This window comes from Ailuropoda melanoleuca, chromosome 3 (assembly GCF_002007445.2).
Source record: "Ailuropoda melanoleuca isolate Jingjing chromosome 3, ASM200744v2, whole genome shotgun sequence".
NCBI lineage: Eukaryota > Metazoa > Chordata > Mammalia > Carnivora > Ursidae > Ailuropoda > Ailuropoda melanoleuca.
Genome location: NC_048220.1, coordinates 106,890,848 through 106,905,197, shown reverse-complemented (window position 1 = coordinate 106,905,197; position 14,350 = coordinate 106,890,848). Strand labels below are relative to the sequence as shown.

The following is a 14,350-nucleotide window of genomic DNA, read 5'->3' as shown; positions in this document are numbered from 1 at the left end:
CTGGACCAGCTTTCTGAATTTACCGAATCCGTAACAAATACAGTTTCCATTTTAGCGAGTGACTTCCCCAACCAGTGGTGGGCTGAGGGTCAGGCCTCCTCGCCCTGCCCCCGTCATGCTAAGGGCCCAGGTGAGCCTAGCAGGTCTGTCTACTGGAGCCGTCACGCGGCCCCTGACTGTCAGACGGCTGTCTGGCCAAGAGCGTGCCGTTCAGACACGTGTCCTGACAGCGCGCTTCAGAAGAAGGCGGTGCGAGCCGTGTTGCCAGCTACGCTCATGACTGTGCAGCGTGCTGCCCGGCCTGGCAGAGAGAGGCTGGGGGGAGCGTCTATGGCAGCGAGGTGTGTATAGCAGCGTCTCGGGGGGACTGACTGTGTTCCTGACGTTACTGACCTGCTGCCACGGGCACGTGTGGCCAGGCCGGGCCATCTGGGCAGGGACCCGGGGATTCCCAGGGCGCTCCTGCCTCTGCCCTGCGACAGCCTCCAGCCCCTGCGGAGCCCCCTACGCACACCTGTCAGGCCGTGCAGGTGGCCATCCCCTAGCCCGGGGACAGCCATTGCGGCTTCTTCACCCTCATCCTCGGCCACAGATGTGCAACGACTGTGCCCAGTTTCCTGGTCTGTACCCTGCAAACATTATTCTTCAATCTGTGTGAAATTCATGTACGTGTCTTTTAAATCAGCCGGCTAATGGACGGATGATTAGTGTGGGGGGAATAATCAGAAACCCCTGGCAGCCTCCCCCAAGGCCACCCCCTCCCCAGAGGGAACCTCTCTTGGCACTTTTGCGTGGCAGGCAGCAAAACTTCGTGGTGAGAGCTGCCTAGGTTCAGGTCCTCCTTCTGCCATTTACTAATGGTATGGCCCTGGGCAAGTGACCTCAGTTCTTTGGGCCTCAGTTTCCCCATCTGTAAAATAGGGATAATAATATCGCCCCCTCCTGAATGACGAGAACTCCGTGAGATGGCATATGTACATTGCTGAGCCTAGTTCCTGACAGTAACCACTCTGCAAATACTATCTCTTATCCTTCCAGGCCTTTCCTTGGGCATTTGCCCCTGCTATTTCCTCATGCGTGGCTTCATTCCAAGCTGCCTCCTTATGCTTCTTCATCTTGGACCACTGACCACCCCTCCCCGCACCCCAGGCCACCTAGGCTGATGCTAAGCCTCAGCATGACTCCAGATTTATGGAAATATGTTCTTGGGTGAAGTCTCTCCCCCATCTTTCTGTGACCCGTGGGCCACGCTGCAGGTCGCTCCTTTATCCTGTTATCCTACAACACACACCCTCAGACACTGACGCGGGCAAGCCTAAGTTCTCTCCCTCTCCCTCTGGGCCTCAGCCTTCTCATTTGCTAAATGAAACCGTGGGACTCATCTAATTTGTTCTCGTATTCATCCATCGAGTACTCGTGGAGCGCTTACAGGCCTGGCACGACGGTGCAGAGGCAGACAGGGCACACGTGGTCCCTGCCCTCGAGAGGCTCACAATCTCTGTATCAGGTACCCTCCCAGTCCAGGGAGCGCTGATGGGTTCCAGGGATTCGCATGATGAACACAGATGTAATGACACAATGAGATGACACACGTGGGGCCCTTAGGGGTTACAAAAGCAGCTCTCACGGTCTCCCTAGCAGAGTTTTCAGAAAACAAATCACTCACCTATTCTAAGTATGCACATACAACTGACACGCCAACACATCCCCCTAGAAACAGCAGATGTGCCCAAAATACACCGCCCCAGGAAAACATAGATCATAGCCTCTGTTTCCCACAACAGGAAACACCCAATTCACACATTCCTCTGCAGGATACATCCAAAGCGTGTCAGCCACCCACCTCTGCAACCCACAGAAACCCATAAACAGAAAGCTCAGAGAGGGGGGAGAAAGCAGAGGTTGCTTTCAGGTGGTGAACGGGCTACAGCCGGAGCTTCTCTTCCTGAGCGGCAGCAGGGAGGGAAAACCAGAAAACCTTTGCCCAAGTTGGACTGGTCCCAAAATGGATTTGACAGCATTTGAGCCAAAGTCAGGGGCAAGTGGCAGGGGGCAATTTAGAACGAATTCTTACATTGATTTGGAGATGGGTGTGCGTGACTTCAGAGATCCTTTAATATTCATTATTGCTTATATTTATTAAGCGCAAGCAGTGTCCTAAACGCTTTTATATAATTTAAGTGACTTAATACTCACAGAAGACCTGAGTGGTTCCAGGTGTCATCGTGCACTTCACTTGTTCAAGGTCACACAGCCGGCAGGCAGCAGAGCTGGAATACAAACTCAGCCCTCCTGACTCCAGCACCCACACCCTGAACCCCTGTGCCTTGTGCCTCTCAGCGCAGGGATCCCATGTCACTGCCGTCTTACCCCAGGAGACGGGATCAGGGGTACAGGCCCCAATTCAACTCCAAAACCAAACTCAAGGTCACATGGTAAACAACCAGAGACTCCTCTATACAGACCCCACCCTAACTTGTCAGGCAGACTGCTTTCTACCCATGAAATGCCTGCATCCACAGTCAGGTCTCCTCCTCTGTACTTAGGAAATACCCGTGAACACACTCGGGGTACTTTGGGCCCTAATGAAGCCGTGAGGAGCCGACGTGTGACAGCTGCGGCAGCCCCGGCCGCTCCCCGGGGCCCGGGGCGGTGGCAAGCTCATTTTGGAACTGCTTGATGTTTCACTGTTCCAGCAGAAGCTCCACTGTTTTTATGACACTTCCAGCCATTTTTCACAGCTGTTGTGCTGTCTTCAAGTCAGCTCTGTCACTCTTTTAATTATACCCCAGGATAGCACAGAAGTTTCTACCTTCGTAGGACGTTTTAAAGAGGACTCGATGAGAATGGAGGGAGCTCTTTTCCTCCAAGGTCAGGCCACCCTCAGGGGAGGAAGGACCAACGGTGCAGGTGCCACATCGATGAGGAGAACACAACTCAGGTCATGTTGTCTGTGAGAGGGGAAGCCTGCCGCTCTCTGCTTTGAAAAGACACTCATCTAATGACAGCACTGGTCCGTTTAAGAGGGAGACCAGTTCGTGCGGAGAAGGGAGAATGTGGAGGGAGGAAGAGGCGCAGAAAAGGACATACAGAGCCAGAACCAGCTTTGAATTGGGGGGGATTTTTGTAAATCATTTTGTCCAGTCTCCTCAGTGACTGCGGAGGGAGGATGTGCTCAAGACGGTAATACCAGGTAACAGCAGAGAGGGAACTGGAACCCAGGCCAGCGGGCCTTGTCCTTGAGAAACTCCCGAGACAGGAACGCCAGCCAGCCGGAGGGAGGGAGAGAAGCAGGGGGAGGAATTGGGTGTTGAACTTATTTCTTGCTCCTTTGACTCGCATGTTCCTTTTTACCTACCGGGAGGCCAGCCACCCCACCCCTCGGATTTGCTGTTGTGCTCCAACCCTTTTAAATGATCTCTGTCACCTTTGGGAAGAGCTTTCCTTGCAAATGTAGACGTGGAATTAAGTTGTATCTTCCCATAGAACTGAAGAGCTGCTGTGCGTCTATTTCAGACCCTCCATTTTTCATCTCAGCGGCACTGACCAGCTGATTTTCTGTCTTAATAAATTATACTGACAGCCTTTGCCAACTGACTTCTTTGCTTCCATTCTTGGAAAAATTAAGGTTGTTCAGTCTCGCAGTACGTGAGTTCCTATTGCAAACTGCTTTTGAGCACGACTTTAAAACTCTTCAAGATGAAAAGGGATAATTTAAGTCTGAGGTGGTATTCCTGAATTAATTTGTACATGTTATTTTTATATAAATAGGATTCAACCAGACTTTATTTCTCACTCCCCCAATCTCAATGCCTGGTGTTCCGTTTGTGGATTTATAAAGTTGTAATGTCCAATAATGGTACCACTAACCACACGTGGCTATTTAAATGTAAATTTATATTAATTAAAATGAGATAAAATTAAAAATTCAGTACTTCAGTCACTCTAGCCCTATTTCAAGTGCCCAACAGCCACATATGGCTAGCAATTATTATATTGGACAGCGTAAATATAGAACATTTCTATACTCAGGAAATCTATTGGACAGCATTCCCTTACAGACTAGGACCTGGGAATGTCTCTCTTAGGCGCCCTTTACTGGCCAAATAGCATTTAAACAGAAGCCAGAGTTTCCCTGCATGCATTTTAGAAACGTATCACATGATCCAGGTCTCTAAACTTGGTAACTTTATGGATTATTTCACAAGTCAGCAGAGCTAACATCCTTTGAGGCTCATGGCTGCTGTAAAATGTTGCTCTCACGGATAGGCAGTTCAGAATTCAAGTACAAGTCAATTTGAAATTCGAAAGACATTTGTACATAAGACAAATGTTGTAAATCATATGACTGGTTTCTAGTACTTTCTGAGATAAAAATTCATAGAAATAATAACCAGCAGAAAATCACAATAAAATTTCAATGTTTGGGGGGGTGATTATAGATTCGTGGGAAGACATGGCACCTTCCACACCCACCTACACACACAGAATGTGGTTCGCTTATGTCGTTGACTTAGTTACCCAAGGATACAGAATCTTGTTGGAAATGAGGAGGCTTACAGGGCAAGAGCAGATATGGCATATCTCAGCCTAGTGTCCCTTGACCCCTAGAGTTCCTGTTGGCACTATCTAGATAAGGAAAGGTCTCCACATGTCTGTAAGCTCAAATCTTGCTACATTGCTGCCCTTTTATAATCACAGTTTACATCAGCAATCTGGAAGAACTCACGCGAATGATGCCTGCATTTCTATTTATGGGATTATTTACAAACATCAGGCATTTGTGGGTTTCCAGCCACAGTCAGCAGCACCGAAGCAGCACCCTCAGCCTGAGGGAACCAGGGGGGCCCATCCCTAACTCTGCCCCCAGAAAACCCACTTTCCTAATCTATCCCCTCACTTGGATTTTTACACCTTTTTATCTGAGTGGTGCAAAGACTGAGTCTTGACTGAAGGCCAGGTTCACAAATCAATTTCCCCAGAAAATCAAATCAGGGGAGACTCTCATTGATCTTGGAAGCTGGTTCTTGAGCAATAGGGCGGGTTACATTAGAAGAGGTAAATGAGAGTTCGTGCGGCGATTCCAGACGGACTTTTGGATTCTTTGGAGACTTCTCATCACTGTTGGTGATGATTATCCTGTTAGTACCCACTTGATTTTCAGCCTTACAGCTTTGTCTCCCCCAACAGTCATGGATCACTACGCCCCTCTGATAAACAGGATCTACATTTTTCTCACCAAATGGTGGGAGAGGGAAGAGTGAAATATTTTCCAGGGATGGTGAACACGAATCAGAGAAAGAAGAGGAGATGGGATGAATGGTTATGGACATTCTGGGGTTGGGGAAGGATTGCTCCAAGCTGTGGGGCGGGTGTGATGATGATGGTACCAGTGAGCATTTGTGGAACATTTCATGCACTTTTCGAAACGCTTTACGTGTATTAACCCATCTAGTGAGTTAATTAAATGATTTCGTTAACTAGCTAACTCACTTATATTTTGCCTTAAATTTAAGACAGGAGAAAAGATGAATAAGGGGCATGGACTCCTCGAGACAAAGATTGTCAGAACGGTATTATTCTCTCACCTCAGATAGCAAAGTTGTCAGACGCAACACTTTCAGGGCTCAGTAACCAGCTTTCTGCCCTACAGTGCACTGGTGACTCAGGAGACCAGTGAGTGGAAGATAATTTAAAGTCCATGGGCACCTGGGTGGCCCAGTCAGTTAAGCGTCTGCCTTCAGCTCGGGTCATGAACTGAGGGTCCTGGGATCGAGTTCTGCATTGGGATCCCTGCTTAGCAGGGAGTCTGCTTCTCCCTCTGCCCCTCCTCCCACTCATTCTCTCAATCTCTCTCTATCTCTATCTCTCTCAAATAAATAAGATCTTATTAAAATAAAAAAAAAAGGAAGTCCTGCTTTTCCGTTACTTGACTTTAAAAGGAGGAAGGCAGCTGAGATCAGTTATGGAGGCCATCTTTGAGAATCTGAAGAGAGCTGTAGGATAATGTACATAACACCAAATTTTATATTTGATTAGAAATATTAGATCCCAGGTGCATCCATCAGGATATGCTGCAGTAATAAGGCCATGACAACAAAAATTCCTCCTTGCTCACCATAGATGTTCATCCTGGGTTAGCCTTGGAGCTGCACTCCAGGACTCCATCAGGGCACCAAGCTGATGCATCCTGCACACCATCTGGGCTATCACTGGTTGCTGGGTTATGGAAAGGGCAATATGGCAGATCACAAACTGTCTCCAGTTGAAAGTGACACACACAATTTCCATTCACATTTCCTTGCCAAGCAAGACATCATGTGCCATCCTTCCTTGTGCCTAGAATAAAAGATACAAATTTCAGTGAACAGCCATTAACAACTCACACACTAGGTCAAGAAGCCCTGAATTGAGTATTCTCTAAGTTCCTTTGCAGTTGAAGGTTCATGTGAATCCAGATTGATTTGTAATATGCTTATTCAGAATTTAGGCAGTAAGCCTGCATGTCTAAATGGTAGGCATCGATTCCCCTCCAATCAGGTGGTCATCTTTATAGCCAGGACAAGAGTGAGCCTTCTCCTAATAGGGTATGAGCAAAAGATTTTGGACTGTTGCTTCAACTTTGAGAATTGAGGAATCGAGGAGTCCTCTCCCGATCCCCCTAGGGGCTTCCTACAAGAGATAAGATTCAGTTCCTCTCTGGCAAAGCTATCCCAGTAGGTTATACACAATGAGGTTGGACCAGGCAGCTATCGATATCCCTTCCAACCCTCAGTTTTTTAATTCTAAGCAGTTTTTTTTTAATTCTACTATTATTAAATACCAGATGACCAGATTTTAGAGTGGTCAAGCAAAGTATCTCTCAGGGACAGGAGATCTGGAAAAGCAGTCATGAGAAAGTCTGGGCAAGAGAATAATAGACCTACAGGCTAGTAGAGCTCTATAGAATTGTCAAATGCCCAACCTCCATTGACTTCAGCCCCTTCATAATCTCTACCAGATTTTTTTTTGATTATATACTTTTAACATTTTCTCAGCACTATGGAAAGTGCCATTCAAAGGCAGGTTTAAGATGAGTCCCCTCACCAACCTCCTTCCAACTAAAGTGCCTTCCCTTTATGCCTCTTTTGTACAAAGCCTGTGCTACCATCGACCACCCTCATTTTATAGATGTCAAAACTAGAGGCCCAGAGAGGGGATGTCACTTGCTTTGCTCAAAGCCAGTTGGAGGCAGGGCCAGTCTCCCATTTCTTTGAGTCCCATGTCAACTGCAAGAACCAAATTCTCCCTGAGAAGTTTGGGACCTGGTTTTGATCCAGAAGTCACCCAAGAAATAGTATTTCTGGATCATTTACCTTGAAATACTCTACTTCTTCTTTTACTTTTCTTCTTCCTTGAATTTGGCCTCTATTATGGCGAGGAAAGATTATGCTCACTCGTAAGTGTCTGCCTGCTTCAGGAGATTTGTAGACTCACGTCTCGATGATGTCTTACCTGGCATGTGCAGCCTGGGAATGTATTCAAGGTACTTGGTTAATTACTTGCACGCTTTCTGCTTTTTCTCCCGGTTAGGAGTGTGATACTGTCTTACAGCAGAGTTTGTGAAGAGGAAAGGCCTTCTGGATAGTGATCTCTTTGTTTCTTTCTACAGTTCCTTATCAGCAGAATCCTTACAATCCCCGAGGCAGCTCCAATGTCATCCAGTGCTACCGATGTGGAGACACCTGCAAAGGGGAAGTGGTCCGTGTCCACAATAACCATTTCCACATCAGATGCTTCACCTGTCAAGGTAGGAGGCCCAGACTCCCAACTCCCTGGTCAGATCGCAGGCCCTGGTTTCACCCCCAGGATGTGCCACAGGGGCAGGCAGAAGAAACATAGGCATTTGAGATACCTCTCCAAGCCTAAAGAAACTTTCCTTGAGCCTTTATGAGAACTCTCCCTTAGGCAGTGTAGAGTGAAGAGGGAGGGAAGAGTCGGGTCATGGGGGAAGGAGGGAACCTGGTGATCTCAGCGTGGTAGCGCTGACCCAGAAGGAAAAAGGCAACCCTGCAAGCTTAACCTACACATCTGGAAAGACTCTTGTCTTGTGCCTATAACCCAATTTGAGAGTGAATGGAAGAGCGTGGCTCTGAGATGAGCGCCTATTCTGTGACCGTGTGGCAGTCCTCCAAGCTTAAGTTTAACAAGGGAGAAGGTACATCATGACTTCACTAAGGTCTGTAGTTTGGGAGCGGATGGATATCGAGTTACCTCTGGACTCTTAAAGAAGCAGGATAGCTAACAGCAGGAAGAAAGGACTCCGCTGAAAGAGCCCAGGGAGACTTCTGGCCCAAGCAGGGCTGCCCTCCCTCCCACATGGTCCCTGACAGATGCCTCTCCAGCCTCCACTTCTTGAACTCCTCGTCCAGACCTTCTGTTCCACAGAGCAGCCATTCCGAGGTTGGACGGGGTTAGGAAATGTTTGACCCCCAAACCAGTAACTTCCCCCTGTTGGTTCTAGCTTTGTTCTCATGAGGTTTGATGAATACTTCATGCATGCTGTTCCCTGCGGCTGCCGTCCGCATACTTGCAGCCAGGTGTCCCCAGGCCTGATTACACTGTAGGTCCTTACCTTGAGCCTCAGTTGAAAGGATTCCAACTTGTGTCATCTTGGAGTCTTCTTCCTTGATCCATGCTGGTTTGTCACTATCATTCTTAAAGCATAGTGTCCAGAACAGACCACGGTTCTCAAGGTCTGCCAAATACAGCAGGGGCACCATTTCCATTAATATGATCGATGTTGAACTGACCTCCCAAGGAGCCACTCCACGGCATTGACGTATATTGAATTTAAGGTCCATTGAAACCTCAGATCTTTTCATTTTAGTAACTGCTTCCTGCCTCAGTGTCGTGTGTCTGAGATTGACTTCCCTGCCACTGGGAAAAATTCTGGATTTCTTCCTCAGGATCTCACTAGACTCTGCACTGAGCAAATAAATTACGTATTCATATTCCCTAATTTTTTAATGGAAGCGTATATGGAATATATTTTAATTGATGTGATTTAAATTCTATATTAAGACTTGGCAAACCCCTTTAGTGTGAGCTGACCTGCAAAAGTGTCTTGGCGAGTGACCATTTTTACATCCCTACAAGTTAGGGCAGGACAAAGCGTAAAAACAATAAAATTGTTCGAAGGAGTTTTGAGCTAGGGCTTTGCAATTGCATTCTTAAGAAAGTATATTCGTTACCCTTTGTTAGACCAAAATTTAATAGTTTAAAATAACTTTTGTATTTAGCTTGTGATTCTCTGGGTTGGCCGGGCAGTTCTCCCAGTCTGAGCTGGCTCTCCTTGTCTCCACTCACCTCATCGTGCTGCTCTCGGTGGCCCAGCTGCCAGTGGTCGGCAGGCTGTTGAGCCAAGTGCCTGCATATGGCTTCTCATTCTCCAGCAGCCTGGCTTGGATTCATTTACATGATGGTCTCAAGTACAGCAAGAGAGCAAGCTTCAAAAAGCAAGACCTTTTTAAGCCTCAGTTTATGTCATCCTTGCCAACGTCCCATTGGCCCAAACGAGTCAAGTGGCCAACCCAGGTTCCAGATCATAGAAAAATAAACTTTGCCTTTGGTGGGAGGATTTGCAGATTGCAAGGGTGTGAATGCAGAGAAAGGAAGGACTTGGCCATTTTGACCATCAACCACAGGGAAGTTGTAGAATATCTTTCCATGGAGATTTTAAGGGAAAAAAAAATAGATTTACTTTTCTGACTATTTTCAATGCCAACTTGCTTAGAAGTGAAATAAATGAGAGAATTTTTGTTTCCAGCAGTAACCAGTTATAGTGATCCTACATAGCCTCATTTGAAAAAGTTAAAATCTCTATGAATTTTTCTTACAATTCTTTTACCATGCACTACTATGCTGACATGACATGAAAGAATGTGCAGAGGTGAAAAACAAAAATAAAGGCAGAAATCCTCGTGTGCCTGCCAATGCCAGAGTTAGTCCTGATGGTTTATACTAAACCTCGGAGACCTCGAGCTTTTGCCTTGATGGCTGTAGCGATCATGGAGATATAGAAAGGGAGGCGAGAGCCCGGTCTAAATAGGAATCTAATTGGAGACCTCTGAGTAAAGCTGAGATTTTCCCCTATGAAAATCTTACTTTCAAAGTATGGATGGATGAGAAATAAACTGGAGAAGGAGACAGCAATGAAATTTGTCTGTACCAACTTTGGCACTGGGCAGAGGAGAATAAAACTTGTATCAAAATGTCTACCTATAACCCACCCTTAACATGGATTTATGTTCTATATTCATGCTATATATTTGGCATAAATTTTCAAGAAGTGAAACAGAATTTAAAAGAAAGTCGTTCCACACTTGGCAAATGGCAGAAACAAGTGATATTCCTCTTTGGAGGAGCTCAGCTTTACCCCAGACCTCAAAGAACTCCCACAGGTAGCATTATTAGCAAAATGAGTAACTCACAGTCAAAAATACACAAATCATAATGGAGGGAGAGCCAACAGAAACAATGAAGAGGAGAATCAGAACCTCAAAGACTTCATAAATTGATATTTCCTGACATTATATAATGACTACATACAATACATTTAAATAGGTAAGAAGAGCCATTTAAAAAGAACAAGAAACAACACATTATAACAAATAGCACAGTAGATTTGAAAAAGAAACAAACCTTAGAAATTAAAATATACAATATTTGAAATTTAAAAGTCAGTGTATGGATTATAGAGGAGATTAGATGTTGCTGAAGAGAGAATTAATGTAGGATTTAGCCAAGAAAAAAGGTATATACATATAGTCCAGAAATATAAGAAGGTGGTAAAAATAAAAGAGTTTACACATGAAGAAAATATTGGAAAGTTTTGACATATATTCAATCAGAGTTCTAGAGATATGTAATAGAATACATGAGTGGGAGGACAATATTTGGAGACATGACAGGTGTGAATGTTCCAGAATTATTCAAAGACACAAATCTTTGGATCTAGAAACTTAATAAATCCCAATAGAAAAATACAAAAGAAATCCACCTACATACATCATCAGAATGATGATCACCAAAGACAGAAGACAATTTTAAGAATAGCCAGAGAGAAGAAACAGATCATTTGCCTATGAATGGTAAATAGACTGACCGCTGACATGTTAGTAGCAACAAGGAAGCCAGAGACCAGTGGAATAATTCCTGTATGTACTGAAAAAAATAACTGTAAATTTAGGATTATGTATTCAGCAAAGGTATTTTTCAAGAACAAAGGCAAACCTATAGCTAACATCATACTTAATAGTGAAAGACTGCCTGCCTGCCTGCCTGCCTGCCTATAAAGTCAAAAGTAACAAAAGGATGTTTGCTCTTACTACTTTCATTCAAAACTGTATTGCAGGTTCCTATTGGGTCAGTTATGCAGGAAAATGAAATAAAAAGCATCCAGATTGAAAAAGTAAAAGATTATTTCTATCTGCATGACATGATCTTATCTATAGCAAATCCTAAGGAATGCACTAAAAAACTTAGAAATAACAAATAAGTTCATCAGGGCTTTAGGGTAAAAGATCAATATACCAAAATCAATTGAATGTCTATACACTTAAAATGAACAATCTGAAAATAAAATTAAGAAACGATTCCATTTATAATAGCATCAAAAATAAAATACATAGGAGTAAATTTAACAGATGTAAAATTTATACTCTGAAGATTACAAAATATTAAAGAAGATCTAAATAAATTAAAAGAAATCTCACGTTCGTGGATTAAAAGTCTTAATATTGTTAAGATGGCAGTATTCTTCAGACTGAACTACAGATGTGATGCTATCTTACTCAGCCCAGGCTTCCACAATAAAATATTGTAGGTTGAGTGTCTTAAGCAACAGAAATTTATTTTGTCACAGTTCCAGAGGCCAGAAGTCCAAGATCAGAGTGCCAACATGTTTGGGTTCTGGTGAGAGCTCCCTTCTTGACTTGCAGATAGCCATCTTCTCACTGTGTTCTCACATGTCAGAGAGAGTGAGAGAGAGGTGGCAAGCTGGCTGGTGTCTCTTCTAAAAAGGGCACTAATCTCATAATGAGGGTCCCACCCTTGTAACCTTATCTAAACTTAATTATTTCCTCAAAGCCCCCTACCCAAATACCATCACACTGGGGGTTAGAGCTTCAAAATACAAATTTGGGGCAGGACACTATTCCATTCTTCGCAAATGCAATCCCCATAAAACTCCCAGCTGCCTTCCTTGAAGAAACTGACAAGCTGATTATGAGATTAATATGGAATTGCAGGGGCCATAGAATAGCCCAAGCAATCCCGAAAAGGAAGAACAAAGCTGGAGGACTCAAACTTCCCACTTTCAAAACTTACTCCAAAGCTACAATAGATAAGACAATGTGGTACTAGCACATGGATAGACATGTAAATCAATAGAATTAAGAGAGCAGGAATAAACCCTTAGGTTTATGGTCAGGTAATTGTCAACAAAGCTACCAAGACTATTCTATAGGGAAAGAAGAGTCTTCAACAAATGGAGCTAGGAAAACTGGACATACATATACCAAAAAAAAAAAAAAAAATGAAGTTGGACTCCTTCCTCACACCCACACCATACACAAAAATTAGCTCAAAATAAGTCAAACACCTACATGTAAGAGCTAAAACTATAAAACTCTCAGGAGAAAATATAAGAGTAAGTCTTTGTGACCTTGAGATAGGCAAAGACTTCCTTGCTATGACACCAGAAGCACAAACAACAGAAGAAAAATAAATAGAAAAATAAATGAATTAGGTGTCATCGAAATTAAACACTTCTCTGTGCTTCAAAATATATCATCAAGAATGTAAAAAGTCAACCCAATGAATGGGAGAGGAAATTGGCAAACCATACATCTGGTAAAGAACCTGTATCTAAACTATATAAGGGATTCTTACAACTTACTAAGAAAAAGACAAATCCTCCAATTTCAAAAATAGGCAAAGGATCTGAATAGAGGTTTCTCCAAAAAGTTCTACAAATGTCCAGTAAACACATGGAAAAAATGTTTGACGTCATGAGCCATGTGAGAATGCACTTCAAACCACAAGAAGACACATGTCACACCTATGAGACGGGCCATATTCAAAAAGTCAGAATACAAGCGTTGGTAAGAACGTGGAGAAATTGGAACCCTCATACATTGCTGGTGGGAATGCAAAGTGTGTAACTGCTGTGGAAAAGAGTCTTGCAGTTCCTCTAGGAGTTCAATGTAGTTACCATATGACTTAACAATTCCAAAGTCATAAGATATATGCTTAAGAGAAACAAAAACATATGTCCACGCAAGAACGTGTGCATGAATGTTCATAGCAGTATTATTCATCAAGTCAAAAATTGGAAACAATTCAAATATCCATCAACCAATGAATGGATAAATAAAATATGGTGGAATATTTTGCAGCAATACATCCACGTGGATGAACCCTGGAAACACAAATGGCCCATGAACATATAAGAAGATTCTCAATTTCATTAATAATCGGGGAAGTGAAATTTTAAAGCACAATAAGATGGGATGCCTGGGTGGCTCAGTTGGTTGAGCTTCTGATTCTTGATTTCAGCTCAGGTCATGGTCTCATCATTGTGAGATTGAGCCCCAAGTGGAGCTCACCCTGGGCATGGAGGCTGCTTGGGATTCTCTCTCTCCCCCTCCCTCTATCCCTACCCTCCCCACCCTGCTGGCCCATGCGCACCCATGTGTGCTCCCTCTCTCAAAAGAAAGAGAGAAGAAAGAAAGAAAGAAAGAAAGAAAGAAAGAAAGAAAGAAAGAAAGAAAGAAAATAGTGTGTTTTTTAAAAATTAAATAAATAAAATCACAATAAGATGACGTTTTATAGGCACCATGTTGACTACATATATTATCGGCTTTCAATGATGATATGGATCCGTGGAAACTGCTGGTGGGAATGCAAATGGGAAAAACTCTTTGGAAAACAGCAAGGCTTCACCTCACGGATATAAGAATGTTCAAAGCAGCATTTCCATAAAAGAAAAAAAAAGACTGCAAGCAGCTCAAATGTCCTGCAACAGTGGAGTAGATCGATTGTGATCCAGACAATGGGATACAGCATAGCAGTGTAAGTGAAAAACGCGGTTGCATGCGTCGGCATGGATGCATTTCAAAAACATAATCCTGAAAGTATGAAGCAAGCGCGGAAGAACAAATGCGGTAGGATTCCACCAATATAAAGTTCAAAAAAGGCAAAGCTCAACATTGCATTATTTGTGGATGTACCAGAGGTGGTCAAAGTAGAAAGAAAAGCAGGGGAATGACAAACACGGGATTGGGGACAGCGGGGGNGGTACCTGGGA

At 43.9% G+C, this 14,350-nt stretch overlaps 1 protein-coding gene across 7 annotated transcripts in view; it reads left to right on the top strand.

The window, feature by feature from the left end:
* ABLIM3 (actin binding LIM protein family member 3) overlaps window positions 1-14,350 on the top strand; it is a 107,669-nt gene that overhangs the window by 29,859 nt on the left and 63,460 nt on the right. For all 7 annotated transcript variants that reach the window (XM_034656911.1, XM_034656910.1, XM_034656909.1 and 4 more), the window contains exon 3: window positions 7,652-7,789. In XM_034656911.1, the coding sequence (XP_034512802.1) occupies window positions 7,652-7,789 (138 nt within the window). The remainder of the gene's footprint in view (window positions 1-7,651; window positions 7,790-14,350) is intronic.